Here is a 20,698-nt window from a genome sequence, read left to right on the forward strand (position 1 = left end):
TCGGTACGTTCAGAGGTCTAGTTATCCAAAAATCATGGAAATTCGTCACGGTTTTGAAAAAGCATGGCGTCTCTGATATTTACCAGACTGTTTCCCGGCCACCCTAATAATAGTCAAGAGGCCAAAAGGGTCAGGGAACCAAACAAGAGCTTTAATCATCTACTGAGCGTGCGTCAACTTTGGCAAAGTGCACCGCGGCTGATTGAAGGTAGCATAAAAAGGTTCGAGAGCAGAGCGAGTAATGAATATGCATGAATATGACGTCACTAGAAGCTCATGAGTAATATATCACGGTACGTATTCGCGTTGAGTGGAGTACTCCTCTTTCTACTGTCGCGCCACCACCCTCTAGTGTCGTCCCACTTACCGATGATCATCACATTTAACAAGTCCTCTTTCCACTGTCACGCCACCACCCTCTCGTGTCACCCCACTTACCAATGATCATCACATTTAACAAGTCCTCTTTCTACTGTCGCGCCGCCACCCTTTAGTCTCGCCCCACTTACCGATGATCATCACATTTAACAAGTCTTCTTTCTACTGTCGCACCACCACCCTTTATTGTCGCCCCACTTAATTACCGATGATCATCACATTTAACAAGTCCTCTTTCTACTGTCGCGCCGCCACCCTCTACTGTTGCCCCACTTACCGATGATCATTGGTAAGTGGGGCGACACTAGAGGGTAGTGGCGCGACAGTAGAAAGAGGACTTGTTAAATGTGATGATCATCTTTAAGTGGGGCGAGACTAAAGGGTGGTGGCGTGACAGTAGAAAGAGGACTTGTTAAATGTGATGATCATCGGTAAGTGGGGCGACACTAGAGGGTGATGGCGCGACAGAACGTATTCGCGTTGAGTGGAGTACTCCTCTTTCTACTGTCGCGCCACCACCCTCTACTGTTGCCCCACTTACCGATGATCATGTGATGATCATCGGTAAGTGGGGCAACAGTAGAGGGTGGCGGCGCGACAGTAGAAAGAGGACTTGTTAAATGTGATGATCATTGGTAAGTGGGACGACACTAGAGGGTGGCGGCACGACAGTAGAAAGAGGACTTGTTAAATGTGATGATCATTGGTAAGTGGGGCGACACAAGAGGGTGGTGGCGCGACAGTAGAAAGAGGACTTGTTAAATGTGATGATCATCGGTAAGTGGGGCGACACTAAAGGGTGGTGGCGCGACAGTAGAAAGAGGACTTGTTAAATGTGATGATCATTGGTAAGTGGGGCGACACGAGAGGGTGGTGGCGGGACAGTAGAAAGAGGACTTGTTAAATGTGATGATCATCGGTAAGTGGGGCGACACTAAAGGGTGGTGGCGCGACAGTAGAAAGAGGACTTGTTAAATGTGATGATCATTGGTAAGTGGGGCGACACGAGAGGGTGGTGGTGCGACAGTAGAAAGAGGACTTGTTAAATGTGATATCATCGGTAAGTGGGACGACACTAGAGGGTGATGGCGCGACAGTAGAAAGAGGACTTGTTAAATGTGATGATCATCGGTAAGTGGGGCGAGACTAAAGGGTGGTGGCGCGACAGTAGAAAGAGGACTTGTTAAATGTGATGATCATCGGTAAGTGGGACGACACTAGAGGGTGGTGGCGCGACAGTAGAAAGAGGAGTACTCCACTCAACGCGAATACGTACCGTGATATATTACTCATGAGCTTCTAGTGACGTCATATTCATGCATATTCATTACTCGCTCCACTCTCGAACCTTTTTATGCTACCCCGATTGAAGCCCTCTGCAGTGAAGCGCGCCCTCTTATGTGCGCTCTATTCGCGGTCGCGTATTGCATCCGGGCACTTCACAGAGCGCCAAAGATTTTGGAATGACAGGCAACAGCCGCGGTCACTTTGCCAAAGTTGACGCATGCTCTGTAGATGATTAAAGCTCTTGTTTGGTTCCCTGACCCTTTTGGCCTCTTGACTATTATTGGGGTGGCCGGGAAACAGTCTGGTAAATATCAGAGACGCCATGCTTTTTCAAAACGGCAAGATTACCATATGTGAAGTTCACTAATTTTCCTCTGTATTGACTAACAAGCCCCCAGATAGCAATTTCATGTCATCAAAGTCAATTTGAGCAGTGAGAAAATACAAGCATTTTCTTAGAAAACACTTAGAATTTTTCAGAGCGAGCGTTGAGTGAACTTCGTATATGGAAATCTTTCCTTCAAAACCGTGACGAATTTCCATGATGGATAACTAGACCTCTGAACTTACCGAATTTAACGATTTTGTGCTATTTAGCAGTCATTCTATAGCTGGGTTAATTTTCTGTCGACAAAATAATTTTGATCTTTAATTAATTTTCGGCTCCCCTAGCAATGGGACGCTCTGCTCACAGGCTGTACGTGGCTGTGTGACTGATATACGGAGGTAGTCCAGTATTTTCAGTCACATTTAAGAAATCTGTTCAAAAATATATATATAAAAAAAAAACGAATAGGGGCCTAGTGCACTGCTGCGCGGGGTTTGAACCAGGGTCCCCAGCTCATTGATCTAGCGTCTGTATCTACAATGTATTGTGCTACCGAAGCGTTCTGTTAACATGCCGTAACGATAGTATTTGAAAATTGCATTACAGCTGTCGTAACGATAGACAATACAAATATTTTTAACTCTAAGAAGAAATTCCAAACTTCAAAATTTTTAACATTATTAGAATCCTTATTATAATAAGTTGATTTTTAAATCAGTTTTTTTATATCTCATTATTAAAAAAGTTATGATTTTCTTCTGGAAAACTACCGCGATATCCTGTCATTACGGGTCCCTCTTTAGTTTCGATCAAATTAGAGTCAAGGGTGTTTTTTATTATTCAAAAATGACCTTTTCAACCTGAAGAAGACTTTTCCCAATTCTAGTGACACCTTTTTTTGTAATTTTCAACAGTTTCCTGGGGTAGAAGTTACAATTTTCGTACGGAATTTACCATGTTTACAGTTGGTACTGTGCAAGTCAGCACGCCTTGCGCTTTCACAGTGCATTGCGGTGATCGCCATCTATATTTTCGTGAACATTTAATTTTTCGTCATTTTATCCACAAATTTCCTCAAAAATTCAAAACCCTTTCTATCTGTGTCATATGTCTGCAAGTTCATAATGTTGCCAACTAGTTTGGTAAGTCAAATAAGTTAAAAGTGGATTTTGTTCTGTTATAGGGAACTGGGCCAGTAACTATACGATCACCCCAAATTAAGTTCAAATCACGCTTCGGACTACACGGCCACGCAGAACATATGTGCGTACACATAATCGTAGTTTCCGCGTGCCAGACTAAATACATGTAGGCATATAAATCGGCTGTGCCGCACCAATGCGCCATCATTTGTTAACAAAAAATTATGTCCTCCTGAAAGTCTAAGTGTTTGAGAAAACACTGTTTCATATACGTTTCATCGACTCCTTACGCATGCATTTTGTAATTAAATAATTGTTACAAAAAATGTTATTTTTTGTTGACTTCGGATAACGAAACAATTGCACCCCTCTATCCTTGGCCAAATTCACCGAACCGCACATCAGAATGACCAGTGTTTTTTTTTTCTTGTACAAGGCTTCAAGTCGACCCTTAACTCCAAGCAAGCAAGACTTAACCACACAATTGTTCATTAAAATGTTTAATTTGATGCACAAAAGTGGGAAAAAAGGTTGATTGAAAATAGGTATTTTTTACTCAGTTCTAGATATAAATTTCTGAAGGGTCGTTTCGCTGGCCTCCCTACCATTTCCACTTCGCCCCTGTCCCTTCGCCTTTTGCCCATTTCCACTATGCCCCATCGCCATCTTCAGCCCACTTCACATTACATGCGCATGTTGTACCAGCATTACGCTGAATATGCACAGTGAGTGTTGTTTGGGACTTTCAAATTGTTACCATGACGAATCTTTGTCTGGTTCCAACGTGTAGAAATGCTTACATTGTCATTGTGACTTTGTATTCAGGAGACGGGAATCAGACCTATTGCAATTTTGGACTTTATTTCCATTAAAAAATCCGTCAGAGCCACGAATCAGATAGCAAAGATGAAATATTCTGCAATTAAATGTATTGTAGGATTTGATTTTAAAACAATAAAGAAAGACAATTCTTAATTTTGAGAGAAAGAAAAAAAAAAATTAATGAGTTGCATGGCTATCATCCCACCTATTTTTTTTCTGGCTTATGAAACTTGGAGCTGAAAATATATATTTTACCAGCTCATTACCCTTATTTGTTATCCAAATGTAGGATGTAATGTTTACAAGGCCTTAATTTATTACTGTATTTGCGCTTAAACTGACGAGAATGTTACCAGTCAGGGTCTTGTTCTGCCTAAAACCTTGGGTCATCTCACAGTATAGAAGTACGAAAGCCTCAGAGATGAGATCCTGGTTCTGCATTAGCAGTTTGTCATAAGATTTGGGATCCTATTACATTGTAAGTCGGGTATAATGTGGGGGGGGGGTCTTTAACTTCAACTGTTGGAGGGAAGGCATCCCCATACAGTGAACCACCACTATAATGAACGCTGCTATAACAAACAGTTGGCTATAACACGCATCCTCTTTGGCTCCCGAAATAGTAAATTCTATAATAATGCACAATCACTATCACGAACGACCACTTTAAGAAACAGTTTGAATGGACCCATCCTGTTCCATTGTTATGAGTGAGAGGTTTTCTATGTGACCAGATGTGGCTTTTTGATGCCCATTTTTTTTTTCTCTATTGTCTGATTCTGGATATTAGCTGGCTGTATAGGGCATAAAGCGATTCACTTCAGTGACTTGGAAGTACCCACATAATACTGGGCAAGGGCCAGCGCTATAGACAAATCTGGCGGCAGCCATTTTCTGCAGTGGTGCAAGGCTTGGGCAAGTCAGGCTTGTGAAAACTATCTGGTCACCGGATTCCACACTACCTGCCAGAGACGATTAGGCCTTTTTAATACAGAACCTAATTGTTGGTAGTTTACATCGGTACAGTAAGATTACTTTAACCCTAACAATACCCATCCAGCCAAACTCCAACACCAGGGTTTGTTGGAATCTGTTAGTGTTAGGACGAGTACTGCACTAGTAAACTGAGGCATACCACCAATAATCAGAGTCCAACAGTCCCTTGTGTGCCTTTTTGGAGAATGTTCAATTTTATTTTTTAAATCTATGTGCGGTGAGTTACCATTGAGTTTACTTGTGACCAGTAAACTCAGTGGTAACTCTCCTGTCAGGAAATCGACAACTAATATGTACAAAGAACACCAAGTTTCCACCTACATGTAAATTTACATGTAGTAATTTTAATTTAAAATTACTACTTAAGTGAAAAATTGGTGTTTCTTTGTACTTGTTAGTTGTCAATTTCCTGACAGTTCATTTTTCTCATCTTTCCCACAGTTAATTGTCTGGATGTATCCAGCTGAGGGGCCTACTGTATCCTGGAAAAAGTTCTTGCAGATAGAAATGGTGGACAACATCCAGCTTCTTTGTGATCCAAGCAACAAAGAAAATCATATGTAAAAAAGTAAGTTGACTTGAGAATTGTAAAGAACATGCTCATTGAGTATTGAGAGAATGTGCATTCTGGCAAAATGCAACGGAACTGGACACAGACCTTGGTGGGGAAAAAATGCCCAAAAAAAAACTGAATGGGAGTGGATTTTTTTGGGGGGGGGATTTTCAGATTTATTGATATTTGTAATCTTTGATATGTCTACTACATATATTTTATAGAAATACCTTACAAGTTGTGGAGTGCAAGTGTTTTCACGGAAAAAAATAATTGGCATCTTTCATTTTCACAAATACAAACCTGAAACTTTAATTGCCTTTTTCTCAGTACTTTACTTTTATAAGAGTGTACTTTAAATAGCCATAACTTGTCAACACAATATCTGATTGGTGGTAAGGAGCATTTTATTCTCTTTCTTAATACGCAAAAAACTCTTATTGAGGGTACCTTTTCTTAGTAAGACATTGGGTTAGTTTCCTTCAACTAATCGGATAAGTAAGCAATCTTAAGTATGAACTTTAAATGAAAAATGAGTATGAAATGTTCATTGGTGTTGCCATTTCACCGCTTTACCATTCATAATTGCTGTAAACTCTGTTCATCACCACAAGCTGTTGTTCCTCCCCAGAGCAAAGAAGTTTGGAAACACCCATCATGGCGGACAGTCAGCAAGGCGTTGGCAGCGGGCGTGCCCGTGGTCGGGGGCGAGGCCGGGGCCGTGGGCAGGCCTCTGCAGGGCAGCAGCAGGGCCTGCCCCGGCGGCCAGGGGAGGCAGCGCCTGCCACGCCCATGCCTAGTGGTGATGCTGAAGCCATGCCTGCCCCAGGGAGGGGCAGAACCAGGGGCGGGGCTTCCCAGGTCCCTGGATCAGGAGGTGGGTGTCTATTGACAGAAATTTTTCAGGCTGAGAGTTACATGTAAGGTTGCTCCATTTTAAAAACCAAATTTTTTTTTTTTGGAGGTTGAAACTTAACACAAAAAACTCAAGCAAATTTACATATACACGTACATGCTCTAATATGATGTTACAAGACATGAATTCTTTGATCACTCTATAAGTTTAGGGTTCAGAGTATGACACTTTTGTCCTACCCTTGGTGCTTTATTTTCCATAAATTTGTATTTGTTGGGTAAGTGGTTTGCTATAAAATCAAGATGTCGGATGTAACAGGGACAGGGAAAAAGTGGACCCCAAATTTGTAAAATGATCCTATAGATACAGTGTGAGTAAAAAACCTATACACTTTTAAAATTGGCCATAGTTTCATTCTGTAGCAACATAGATAAGATATTTTCATAGTGCAGTTTTGAGAGTAACTCTTCCTGCCTCTTCTGGTGACATTTTCACTGGATTAGTTTTCATGCATGACTGCACAGGAGACAATTAAAGGGGTTGGGTGAAATCTGACTTGCGCCAGTTGGTTTATACTCACTCTGTTTAAACTACTTTCTTTGTTACACAGCTGCTATAAGCATGGAGCAAAGAGCGGCCATGGCCGAGAGTTACCATCGTCATGCCCCGAGACCAATGCCAGCTGAAGCGCCCCCTACAGCTCAGATGGCAGCGTTGAGCGTGGGCGGGGCCCAGGGTGCTGAGGGAGGGGGAGTCAGTGGCCGCGGCAGACAGACAGAGCTCCGCTACGGAGAACAAAAAGCACCCAGACCCATTGATAAGAGAGGTAGGTCTGGTGCCCTGTAATCCCTTATTGATGTGCCAATAACAAGGGTGTGAAATCTCAGCTTTAAAGCTGATTTCAGCTATTTTTATTAGTTTTGGATTCAGCCTTTTTCAACTTTTTCCCTCACTTGTTGTGTAAAAAAGTATAGGAAATTTCCAAAGGTCAGCTTTTTTACACCTTTTTCAGATGTTTTCAGCTATTTTTATCAATGGTCACTCACACCCCTGCAATAAATATTCCATTTTCTCATCTAAAAGCTGTCTTTAAAGGTAGGGGTAGATCATTTGTCATTAGTGCAGTTTTTCCCACAGCGCCATGAAAATACGCCTTTGGCCTTAGCTCACTGTGTTGGTTGGTAGGTAAGTTTGTTTCTGCATTCAATAAGGGACAATAACCTAGTCATGTTTTAAATTGCGCCCTAAATCTGCATCTGGGACAACAGAATGATTCAGTATCCAGCATTGCCTTTGCACAGGCACCTACCTCACAGCAACAACAGCATTTAAGTTTGAAGTCATATCTCTCTGTCACAATTGAGTGAGAACACGTGCACAAACTCCATTGTACATTAAAAAAACCACACATTTTTCTCATAATCCTCCAGGCAAGAAAGGAAAGCCGGTGGAGGTCTTGACCAACTGTTTCCGCATGAAGGCTGCTGATCAGTGGCTTCTGCACCAGTACAGCGTGGACTTCAGCCCCGTTGTGGACAACCCTAGGGCACGTCATGCCCTGCTACGGGCTCACTCTGAGATCCTAGGCACCCCCATGGCCTTTGATGGGATGATGTTGTTCCTGCTCCGAAGGCTTGATGAGCCGGTGAGTAGATGTAAAATGTGTTTTTAACCCCAACCTTCCCAAATCTTTCATAATCCTCTCTGCAAAAATGGAGGATTTTGCAAGGCTATACGGCAAAAGTATGTCACTGATTTTGAAAAGAAATATTCTTAACATGAGATAAATGCCATATTTCTAGGAACCTCCCTCAATCTTCTAAAATCCTCAGCTGTATAGGAAATCAAAGTTGCATTCTTTGTTCCTGCCCCATGTTATGTGATTTTAGCTGGGCTCTATACCTTCCTCAAAACTAAGGATCTGAGAGTTACAGGGCTTTCACTACAGGGTAGTAAAAAAAAAAACGAAACCAAAATGTCGGGACTATTGTTTCAGTGAAGTTCTGCATGTAGCACTTTAAAATCTAGCATATTAAAGCCCAATTCATAAGCTTTCTTTTAGTACAAGAATCATTCAAATCACTCATGTACTTTTCAAGTTACAGAATTTTTAACACAACCATCGTTAATCATTCTGTCCACGGATCACAAAAAGGTAAGTGTTTTTTTAGTAAAACGAAAACAAATCAGATAGGGATATGTGTGAATCGTTCTTACTGAAAGAACGCACACTTTTTTGTGATCCATGGACAGAACTTTAAAACGGTGTATGGGTTTAAGATTTTGTAACCTAGCTCACTAGTACATGAGTGATTTGAATGATCTTTGTTCTAAAAGAAAGCTTCTTAATTTGCCTTTCATACCCTAGATTTTGAAAGTGAAACAAGCAGAACTTCACTGAAACAATAGTCCCGACATTTGGGTTTCATTTTTTTGTACTGACACTGTCGAGTTACATACATACATTTCACATATTTTTTAGAAACAATCAATCTCAACACAAGATGCAAAGTTGTGAGATGAGATGTACATATATTTTCTATACATATTTTTGCCTTGTTTTGCAAACTCTAGGTGACCAGGTTTCAAACCAAACGCCGTGACTCTGATGACATCATCACCATTACTGTGGCTCTCAAGAATGCGCTGCCTCCTACCTCACCAACCTGCATGCAGGTTTACAACATCATCTTCCGCAAGTATGTTTTTTTTTTTTTCATCATTGCTAAAATTAACCCTTACCCCCTATTAGGCCATGGGCCAAAATCTGTATCAGGTCTAGAAGTTGAGGTTCGTCTTAACTTTCTGGTGTCAACTTGCAATAAAGTCACTTTTACTAATTTGATAGTGCTGAATCTGAATCTGGTTGTTCACATTGGTCCAAATTGCACATTAATGTTATGACGACATTTTTGCTCATTATTTTGCCCATTTTTGGTCAAAAATAGTATTTTTGCCATAAATTCTATGTTATAAGTTCAAATGCTTTCAAACTCGACACAGATAAATAGGAAGTCGGCATGAAAAATATATGTTATTATTTAAGGTATGACGCGGTGCTTAAATTTTTGAATTTTTTTTTTTGTAGAATCAATCCTTTCAAACATGAGCATGATGAGATTTCAACATGGAGTTATTTAGTAAGGATTTATATTAAATGTACGTACCACTGTCGTCCCTTTACAACACAAATCAATCACAAGTCATTCAGTTTCAAGTCAATAAGTGACACACTATTTGTGACCTGTTCTGTCAAAATCAGACTTTTCTGGGCATAAGGTCGAAAATGATATTTCTACATATTGTTAACATATGTTCTTTTTCGTTTTAATAGGTGGTTTGATTTTTGAAACCGGTCATTCCTGGGCAGAGTTATGCTATTTTGAAGTTCATTGTGTCGAAAAGTAGAAAACGGAGAAAATGGCCACGAATGTCACAAAACAGTTATTTCTTTAACTGATATACCTTATCAAAATCATCAAAAATAGTATATGTAGAGTTCAAATTCGGGTTTCAAACTTTTATAATATATTTTAGACATGTTCAGGATTACAAATATGCAAAAATTTGAAAATCGATAAAAATTACCCCCGCAGCATTTTTTGGCCCTATCTCAATTTCAACCTCTGCCCAGAAGCGTCTGCTTTTGACAGAACAGGTCATTTTTCCCGAATCTTTGATTGAAAAATCTCCAAAACATTTTAATTGGTCATCTTTAAAGCCTCTCTGTATAGAAATTAAAAAGTTGATGGGCTTTGAAAAAAAGTTGAGTTTGGGTGGAAAAGTAGGAATGTAATCAGTTTGCTGTCAGGCTAATTTAAGTTTTATGGACATAATGCAAATTTTCAAAATTGTCAACAAGTTGTTAACAGTGACAAAGATGCACCTTTACAATGCCTTCTAAGCTATTTGCACAAAATGTTTAATTTCATTTCATGGCCTCTTAAAAACAAAGACACAATTTTGAAGTATATTTTTTTAAGAAATTCAATGAAGCATAATATGTGCTCGCAATTATTTTTTCACATTTTTACATTCATTGGTTTAGGATCCTTGGATTGGTTGGCTTTGAGCAGATTGGCCGGAACTATTTCAACCCCAACGCCAAAAGGGAAATCCAGCAACACAAGTAAGTGAAACCATTTAGCTCATGTCTTAAGTTGAACGTAGATGTGAAATATCTGTAGCCATAGGTCAGCATGGCTTTGAGTTTCTTTAAAAATTGTTTGAAGTAGCGGAGATTGTATATAGTAATAGACAGAGCCATGAAGCAGAAATATGGATTGCCATTAAATATGAGAGCCTTTTGTGTGGATTTTGCAAAACATCTTTCATTTTTGCAGGTTTGGTAGTAAAGTGAGGAAATTTGACACTGCACATGTTGGCCTATGTAGACTTGCTATATGTCACCTGCCATATCATAATGAGGAATAACCCCCCCCCCCTTTGACTTTTCAAGTTACGTACATCATGTCAAGTGTAAATCATTAGCGTTCAAATGATACCAAATTTGTTTCTGTAGCTTAATGTTCTCCCAAGATATGCCGCAGGAACTTCATCAGTGTCCCACCGAACTTTACCAACCTCATTTCGAGAAAAACGGCTTTGAAGAAAGAAATGCACATTGCGCCGCAAACGGCAGTGAAAAACGTTCTTCAGTTTCCAACTTTTGGGGATATTTATTTCTCAACAAAAAGGCAAAGTGTGAATATTGGATACCTTGGCTATTCAAAAATAAGAAAAAAACAACATTGATTTCAGGAGTTGATTACATTGTTTTGGGGGACATTCCTCATTTTGCCACAGTAGGTCACATATTGTCGCTTTGCTCACGAAGTGACAAAAACTTTAAAAATCGACAAAAGTTCATCCAGAAACAATCGCATTTGAAGTTATTTATTTTTTCAAAAGACATTTTCGACTACTTCGCAGTAAAAGAATTTGGAAATGTTTGCATTGTCCCATAGCTTATGATTTGCTCTTTGCTGATTCATAGTTGTTTGTTAAAAATAAATAATTAAATTAAACAGTAATTCATTAATAAAACTTGTTTACGCCCTGTGAAAACATCAATACTTTGGGTCCCATATTTTCCCCATTACTTTGTACACAGTTTTTGTGACTTCGTGGGAACATGAATCGCGGAGGCTTTACTTATTTGTACTTTTGTCGATGCAACAAACTTGCAACTTTTACGCGTCATACGACAGTTGAGCGCACGCGCGTCTGTCCTTTTTCAAAGAACGTTCGCGCGCACGTGTATGCTCCCATCCTGACGTGTGTAGTTCCTCCGGCCCTGCCCACGAGGTGACTTTCTGTCACTTCGTGAAAACATTTTACACTTTTTACACTTCGTAAAAACAAAAACACGGATTTCAGGCTTTTTGTCAAATTTTGTTTACAATAAGTAAGAAAGTAAACAATTTTTCGCTTTGAAACTTGGTCAAATTGTTCCTTGAGACAACTATAATAAAAAGGCTAGTAAAACTCAAAATCGAACAGTTATCGATTTTCGAGGTTTTTGTCACTTTGCGAGTAAAGCGACAATATGGCAGATCAAATGTTTACAATGGCAGAAACAAATTAAATTATGCTTACACAGTTTTTAAGACTGTTTTTTCTCCGTCATTTCTCCCCTCATCCCTCCAGGATCCAGCTCCTGCCCGGTTTCATCACCTCCATCTTGCAGTATGAGCAGGAGGTCCTCCTGATGGCGGACGTCTCTCACAAGATCCTGAGGACGGAGACAGTCTTGGACATGCTGGCTGAGATTGAGCAGACCAAGGGAGCAGGCTGGGCGGATGTGGCCAAGAGAGTACTGGCAGGAGAAATTGTCCTGACCAAGTGAGGAAACAGCATGGTTTGGTTAAGTTTGTTTCAGATCAGGTCTGTTTGGTTGGATTGAGTTAGTTAGGTGTGGTCAATTTCAGATCCATCAGTTCAATTGGGTTAAGTTTGGTACATACAGGGTGAGTCAAAAAAAGTAAACACCCAAATGTTGGGACTATTGTTTTCATGAAGTTCTGCATGTAGTACTTTCTAAATCTAGGATATCAAAGCCCAATTCATAAGCTTTCTTTTAGTACAAGAATAATTCAAATTGCTCTCGATTTTTAAACACAACCAACGCTTTAAAGTTCTGTCCACGGATCACAAACAAGGTGTGCGTTCTTTCACATCCCTACAGTGTATATGTGATTCAGTTTCGTTTTGCTGAAAGAATGCTTACCTTTTTGTGATCCATGGACAGAACTTTAAAACAGTGGTTGTGTTTAAATTTCCCTAACTTGAAAATTGCATGAGTGATTTGAATGATTCTTGTACTCAAAAGAAAGCTTTATATTTTGAAAGTGCTACATGCAGAACTTCACTAAAACAATGATCCCGACATTTGGGTTTCTTTTTCTGTTGACTCACCTTGTATATCAGTTCAGTTCACTTGAGTTTGGTTTTTTTTAGTCCGATGTATTCGGTTCTGTTCGGTTCCGTTCTAATCACTTTGGTATGGTTGAGATCGGAATGGTTTGGTTCGGTTCAGTTCGCATCAACTCAGTGTGTTTGATTTGGTTTGCATTGATTCAGTTCAATTTTGTTTGTTTGAGTATGACCTGGTTGACTTTAGATCATTTCGGTTTAGTTCCGTTTAGTTGAATTGGCTTTGGCTTGATTTGGTTTGGTAGGGTTGGGTCGGCCTAGGTTGGGATCAGTTGGGTTGAGATTATCAGTGAATGGATGGTGTTTGGGTTTAGATTAGTTTTGGGTGATATAAGCAACGGCTACCCACCCCCCCCCCCCCCCCCATAAAAAAAACACAGAAAATTTGGCATCCGGAGAAAGCACAGCCATATGAGTTACCACGATTAGCTGAAAGAACATAAAGTCCCTTTTTTCTGTGAAACTTTCAAAAGCAAAACTTTTTTTTTTGCGAGTGGTTGTTTATTGTAAACGTCCCTTAGAAGCGAATAGCGGTAGTTATTGTCTAATGTAGCCATGATATACATTTTGAACGCCCCCCCCCCCCCCCCCATGGGAAGATAGTGTCACTCCTCCCCCCCCCCCCCACACTATTTGGTTGTACAGAGGGCGGGTGTCCAGTGGAAAAAACCTTGTCTACCTTTATAACCTCAAGCCCCACCCCACATGTACCCCCCCCCCCCCACCCTAGGATGAGAACCCTGGCTACGGCATTGGATATTAGTGGATTGAGATCAGTTGGGTTGTGATCAGTGGACTGAGAGAAGTTGGGTTTGGATCAAATAGGTCAAGGTCAGGTGGGTTAAGAGCAGTTTGGTTGAGATCAGTTGGGTTGTGATCGGTCAATTGAGATCAGTTGGGTTGAAATCAGTTGAGTTGAGATCCGTTGGGTTTGGATCAGTTGGTTTGGATCAGTTGGGTTGAGATCAGTTGGGTTTGGATCAGTTGGGTTTGGATCAGTTGGGTTTGGATCAGTTGGGTTTGGATCAGTTGGGTTGAGATCAGTTGAGTTGAGATCAGTTGGGTCGAGAGAAGTTGGGTTTGGATCAGTTGGGTTGAGATCAGTTGGGTTTGGATCAGTTGGGTTTGGATCAGTTGGGTTTGGATCAGTTGGGTTTGGATCACTTGGGTTGTGATCGGTCAATTGAGATCAGTTGGGTTGAGATCACTTGGGTTTGGATCACTTGGGTTTGGATCAGTTGGGTTTGGATCAGTTGGTTTGAATCAGTTGGGTTGAGATCAGTTGGTTTGGATCAGTTGGGTTTGGATCAGTTGGGTTTGGATCAGTTGGGTTGAGATCAGTTGAGTTGAGATCAGTTGGGTTGAGAGAAGTTGGGTTTGGATCAGTTGGGTTTGGATCAGTTGGGTTTGGATCAGTTGGGTTTGGATCAGTTGGGTTTGGATCAGTTGGTTTGGATCAGTTGGGTTTGGATCAGTTGGGTTTGGATCAGTTGGGTTTGGATCAGTTGGTTTGGATCAGTTGGGTTCGGATCAGTTGGGTTTGGATCAGTTGGGTTTGGATCAGTTGGTTTGGATCAGTTGGGTTTCGATCAGTTGGGTTTGGATCAGTTGGGTTGAGATCAGTTGGGTTTGGATCAGTTTGTTTGGATCAGTTGGGTTTGGATCAGTTGGTTTGGATCAGTTGGGTTGAGATCAGTTGGTTTGGATCAGTTGGGTTTGGATCAGTTGGGTTTGGATCAGTTGGGTTGAGATCAGTTGAGTTGAGATCAGTTGGGTTGAGATCAGTTGGGTTTGGATCAGTTGGGTTTGGATCAGTTGGGTTGAGATCAGTTGGGTTTGGATCAGTTGGTTTGGATCAGTTGGTTTGGATCAGTTGGGTTTGGATCAGTTGGGTTTGGATCAGTTGGGTTGAGATCAATTGGGTTGAGATCAGTTGGTTGAGATCAGTTGGGTTTGGATCCGTTGGTTTGGATCAGTTGGGTTGAGATCAGTTGGTTTGGATCAGTTGGGTTTGGATCAGTTGGGTTTGGATCAGTTGGGTTGAGATCAGTTGGGTTGAGATCAGTTGGGTTGAGATCAGTTGGGTTGAGAGAAGTTGGGTTTGGATCAGTTGGGTTTGGATCAGTTGGGTTTGGATCAGTTGGGTTTGGATCAGTTGGGTTTGGATCAGTTGATTTGGATCAGTTGGGTTTGGATCAGTTGGTTTGGATCAGTTGGTTTGGATCAGTTGGGTTTGGATCAGTTGGTTTGGATCAGTTGGGTTTGGATCAGTTGGGTTTGGATCAGTTGGGTTTGGATCAGTTGGGTTGAGATCAGTTGGGTTTGGATCAGTTGGGTTTGGATCAGTTGGGTTTGGATCAGTTGGGTTTGGATCAGTTGGGTTTGGATCAGTTGGGTTTGGATCAGTTGGGTTTGGATCAGTTGGGTTTGGATCAGTTGGGTTTGGATCAGTTGGGTTTGGATCAGTTGGGTTTGGATCAGTTGGTTTGGATCAGTTGGGTTTGGATCAGTTGGTTTGGATCAGTTGGGTTTGGATCAGTTGGGTTTGGATCAGTTGGGTTTGGATCAGTTGGTTTGGATCAGTCTGGTTGGATCAGTTGGTTTGGATCAGTTGGTTTGGATCAGTTGGGTTTGGATCAGTTGGGTTTGGATCAGTTGGGTTGAGATCAATTGGGTTGAGATCAGTTGGGTTTGGATCAGTTGGTTGAGATCAGCTGGGTTTGGATCCGTTGGTTTGGATCAGTTGGGTTGAGATCAGTTGGTTTGGATCAGTTGGGTTTGGATCAGTTGGGTTTGGATCAGTTGGGTTGAGATCAGTTGGGTTGAGAGAAGTTGGGTTGAGAGAAGTTGGGTTTGGATCAGTTGGGTTGAGATCAGTTGGGTTTGGATCAGTTGGGTTTGGATCAGTTGGGTTTGGATCAGTTGGGTTTGGATCAGTTGGGTTTGGATCAGTTGGGTTTGGATCAGTTGGGTTGGGTTCAGTTGGGTTTGGATCAGTTGGGTTTGGATCAGTTGGTTTGGATCAGTTGGGTTTGGATCAGTTGGGTTTGGATCAATTGGGTTTGGATCAGTTGGGTTTGGATCAGTTGGGTTGAGATCAGTTGGGTTTGGATCAGTTGGTTTGGATCAGTTGGGTTGAGATCAGTTGGGTTTGGATCAGTTGGGTTTGGATCAGTTGGGTTTGGGTCAGTTGGGTTTGGATCAGTTGGTTTGGATCAGTTGGGTTTGGATCAGTTGGGTTTGGATCAGTTGGGTTGGGTTCAGTTGGGTTTGGATCAGTTGGTTTGGATCAGTTGGTTTGGATCAGTTGGGTTTGGATCAGTTGGTTTGGATCAGTTTGGTTGGATCAGTTTGGTTGGATCAGTTGGGTTTGGATCAGTTGGGTTGAGATCAGTTGGGTTTGGATCAGTTGGGTTTGGATCAGTTGTTTGGATCAGTTAGGTTGAGATCAGTTGATCAGGCATGGAACTTTTCTTCGGATCAGCTGATTTCCTCTTTTTTTCACTAGAAAAACACTGTACAAAGTCTTGGAAAGATTTCACTTTCCTCTTTTTTTGTGACTTCCCAGTTGCATGCCTGGTTGATAAGATCAGTGGACTGAGAGAGGTTGGGTTTGGATGAAAAAAAGTAACCAAATAAATTCTGGATGGCTGTCATTCAGGTACAACAACAAGACCTACCGAGTGGACGACATCGACTTTAATATCGATCCCATGAACACATTCGACAAGTTGGATGGCACTAAAATAACCTACGCCCAGTACTACCGGGATGCGTACGGGCTAAATATCAGTGATCTAGGACAGCCACTGCTGGTCAGCAATCCAAAGAAAAGGGTGAGTTATTTCAGATCTTATTGAAAGGGCATTATATAACATCCAAGTAAATCCTTGTCATTTGATTGGAGGATTGTAGGTCAAGGGGCATTCAATAAACAAACCATTGCACGGCCTATGTCAAAACCATTCATTTTTGGTTCCATTCACCCTGCATTTTTGTCCCATCTCTTTTGATCTATTGCACGCCGCGCGCACTCTACGACGCGCAGCGGCCCGACACTATACAATCTTTGCGCTATTTAAACCATTATCATGCATAAAGGCAGTACAAAACTTGCCTTTGAAGTTGATGCAGTTGCAAAGATGGGTTTTTTTTTTGCATTGGATTAAGAAATTACAATGTTGATTTTCATTATGGTCAATGATTTGACTTTTCAACCTCTGTTAGCCTTGACCAAGCTGAAAAAAGTAGTGGATATGGTGCAATTTTGTGAGTTTTGTTTGTTCTTCAAGTCTTAACCTCCAATCGAATGACAAAGATCTCATTGGTTGTTATGCAAAACAAATAATGAATGTCTTGCATTCGTGCAATTGTGAGAATATTTTCATTCGTTGAAAGATGGAGTGTTTCATTCAACTCGGCTTCGCCTCGTTGAATAGAACATTAAATCTCTCACTGTCCTAATTATCTTCACTATTAGGCACAAGCTTATTTACCCAATCATAGATCGGGTAGGGCGTAGTGTTGGGGATGACAATTTGGGGAGTTAAATGTAAATGGGGATATAGTTCAGTTCAGGAGACATGCAGTTATAGAAAAGCAATTTCTGTGGCGTGATCTGAGGCAATTTCTGACCACTAAAACCAATTTCTCACCACTAAAACCAATTTCAGCAGATCATCTTTTAAAGTTTGGAGTTTGGAGTAATTGAATCAGCTACATGTATTCTGAGCAATAGAATCATTGTTGTAGGCTACAATTTTTATTCGGGGAAGAAAAAGTGGGGGGGGGGGAACCAAACAATGTCCCCCGCTTTAAAATGGGGGGAGGGGGGGTCCCCCTGTCCCCCGTCGATTTACGCACATGATAATTATGTACCATGGCAATCGCAACTGTCTGTAAATGTTCCCGTTGGTCTGTTAAATTGGCATTTTGTGAGGAGGTCGCATTTGGAAAACGCAGTGAAAAGATTACCGTAGTACACAGGCGAAGGCTGATTGTACAGTTTTGACAATAAATCATAATGCAATAAAACGTGAAGGTGTCATTTGAAATGAAAATGTTGAGTGTTACCCATAAAATTACAAAGGGTCTGAATCATGGAGGAACGTCATAATTAAAGTTCAGTATTGGACTCTTCAACAAACGTAAACTTGAACTTCTTACAATTTGCGAGACCGTCTGCGAGGAAAAAGTCGATTTAACTTTTATTGAAGTTGGTGCAACCATCTATATAAGAGCAAGTTTTACTCGGCCTCCGAGAAATGTTTGCTCCTGAAAGGATCCGAGACCGCGGTCTCCCGCGACACCAAAATGGCTCCACGTCCGTGGAAAAATGTGGGTGTCTTCCGCCGGGTTGGACACTTTTTCGTCGATTTTTTGTGTGAATGCATCGATCCTTCGTTGACCCCAAAAAGGCCCCCGAAATAATAACACGACACTGAATTATACGTCACGTGGCGGGCAGCGAACTCACAACGCTCAGCCTTGGTGGTGGAAGCATGGCCATATGGAGCTGTAAACACATCATGGAAGCAATAGCACTCTATCACGCGATGTCACATGCTTGCGCTTCAAATAGAGAGCACCGTAGACCCAACCTCGTTTCCAGGGTGTGGAGCAGGCTGCAGTATGCGTTGCCATCGACAGTTTTGCATAGCCCGTAAATACTACGCAGTGTAGACTTTCGATTGGTCAGACTGCGCAAGGCATACTAATGTGTAGTCCTTCTGAGTATTCGTTGCACTCGGCGCAGGGGCGGCAAGCAAAGCACAGGAAAGAATAGGGACACTTGGTGGCCACTCTACGTTCCGTAGGCCACGCACCATGGAGAAAAAATATTTTGCCAAGGTCACCCCATACTACCGTTTGGTGAACGCTTTTGCAGTACGGCCGAGTAGAACACGTAAACGAAACCCCTACGTTGACCTCGCTGACCTCGCACAGTCTAGACATGCAGAAAGGCCAGCACAGGGGGCGGCCAGGCAGTCAACGTGAAAGCGCACACGACGGCAAATTCCTGCGCAAAACGTGGTCACGAAAAATCGACGAAACGGATCGCCGGTCCGTACGGGAAAATCAGGACGACCCGAAATGTCCGACCCGGCGGAAGACACCCTCCGCATTTTTCCACGGACGTGGAGCGATTTTGGCGCCACGAGAGACCGCGGTCTCGGATCCTTTCATGAGCAAACATCGTCTCGGAGACCGAGTTAAACTCTCTCTTATATATATAGATGCGTAATACAACTAATGTATCTGTATTTCATAGAGTCCAAATTTCACACAACACTCGCCCGTCAACCACAAAGTAAGGACAAGGAGCCAGTCCATAATCACAGGCAGATTTATTTGTGTTGTTTTTATTGTAATAGGATCAGCGCCGAGGAATGATTGATCACATCCACCTGATCCCTGAGCTGTGTACCCTGACGGGGCTCAGCGAAGCTATGCGCAGTGATTTCCACGTCATGAAGGACCTGTCTGTGTACACTCGCATCACGCCCAACGTCCGCATGAAAGAGCTGACCAACTTCATCGGCAGCTTTCCCAGGTCAGTAAGGTTTATTTTTCCTTACATCCGGAAAAATGTTGTTAAATAACAATTGATGGTAATCTACATACAGCCAAACTTTTGTGCACCATTTTAACAGTAAGCCAGCACTTTACACAAAAATAACCTGCCCAGTGATGTAGAACTGGAGCCCAGGACTCGGATTCAAGTCTGTCTCGAGTCGCAATTTTGTTGACTCTGACTCAACTCGAGTCACGTAGGCAAAAGACTTGGGCTTGGATTCAGACTCGGCCATCATGACTCCGATTTGACACTAATGACTCAGAACTCGTGAGCAGAGAATCATATATTTATTTACACCAAAAACAAACCATTTAAGCATATTTCTTTTTCCCCCAAAAGTAACATTTCAGTAACACTAAAGAATGTTAAGCACATGAAATGTACCACACCTCACTCCAGGTGGTGTTGCAAATGTTGAAAGTTTGTCATTTAATGCACCCCTCCCTATGTCCTGCAACATCTCATATATTACATATCACTTTAAGTGAGTCCATCCTGATTCACATCCATCCATCATCCATCTGTTTATAGTCCGCCCCCCCCCCCCCCCCCAACTAGAGGGTTTGACTCCATGGTGATCATGTCTACTTGACCCAATCGCTTTCTTCCACTCCATTGATCCATAGAAATTTCATCCATTTAATATAAATGTTACTCAGACTCGAACTAGAATCAAATGACTTGTCGCTTGGACTTGGATTTGGACTCAGACGCGACCCAATTGACTTGAGACTCTCACTCGGACTCGACCCTCAAGTGACTCAACCACAATACTGGTGACATGAAACATAATAATGTGTATGCTTTACAGAGTGGACTTTTAATATTAGGTTTTGCCCTTCACCGATGTATAAACACTTTATACTCAGTGCATAGACTGGACCTTTGCTGGTAATTGAAAACATAGCTTGTCAATGGCAAAACTGAGAGCCACAATCACAAAATATTTGATTCGGGCCCAGGCTGACCTAGAAAATAATGATTTGTGACCTGTGTTCTTAACCTTCTTTCAGGAATCAAGAGGCGAGTACTTACCTGCAAAAGTGGCAGGTGAGCTTTGAAGCTCAGCCAGTCAGGATCAACGCTCGCATCATGGATCGGGAGAAAATCCTCACCGGTCACCAGGGAAAGAATGTGAGTCTGACAAAGAGATTGGGACGTTGAGCTGAAGACCAGTTTACAATTAACATGTAGTTTTTGTGAATGCGGAGTGAATTTGACATTTGGCTAGAAAGGTTTGTTGGATACTTTCTATTTCTTTTCTTTTTTTTGGAGCAACACAATTGTTCATAATAAAGAAGGGTGCCTAAAACTAACCTGTTGA

At 41.7% G+C, this 20,698-nt stretch overlaps 1 protein-coding gene across 2 annotated transcripts in view; it reads left to right on the forward strand.

Moving 5' to 3' along the window:
* LOC119719434 (piwi-like protein 1) overlaps positions 1–20,698 on the forward strand; it is a 42,905-nt gene that overhangs the window by 1,309 nt on the left and 20,898 nt on the right. The window contains exons 1-11 of one of the 2 annotated variants that reach the window (XM_038188892.1): positions 4,464–4,977; positions 5,395–5,521; positions 6,138–6,383; positions 6,973–7,188; positions 7,793–8,007; positions 8,937–9,061; positions 10,411–10,491; positions 12,012–12,206; positions 16,459–16,633; positions 19,172–19,350; positions 20,388–20,508. In XM_038188892.1, the coding sequence (XP_038044820.1) occupies positions 6,164–6,383; positions 6,973–7,188; positions 7,793–8,007; positions 8,937–9,061; positions 10,411–10,491; positions 12,012–12,206; positions 16,459–16,633; positions 19,172–19,350; positions 20,388–20,508 (1,527 nt within the window). In that variant the 5' untranslated portion in view covers positions 4,464–4,977; positions 5,395–5,521; positions 6,138–6,163. Of the gene's footprint in view, positions 1–4,463; positions 4,978–5,394; positions 5,522–6,137; positions 6,384–6,972; positions 7,189–7,792; positions 8,008–8,936; positions 9,062–10,410; positions 10,492–12,011; positions 12,207–16,458; positions 16,634–19,171; positions 19,351–20,387; positions 20,509–20,698 lie in introns of those variants that run through there. The other variant, XM_038188891.1, reaches the window with a different exon arrangement.

This window comes from Patiria miniata, unplaced genomic scaffold (genome assembly GCF_015706575.1).
Source record: "Patiria miniata isolate m_02_andy unplaced genomic scaffold, ASM1570657v1 HiC_scaffold_8, whole genome shotgun sequence".
NCBI classification, from domain to species: Eukaryota; Metazoa; Echinodermata; class Asteroidea; order Valvatida; family Asterinidae; genus Patiria; species Patiria miniata.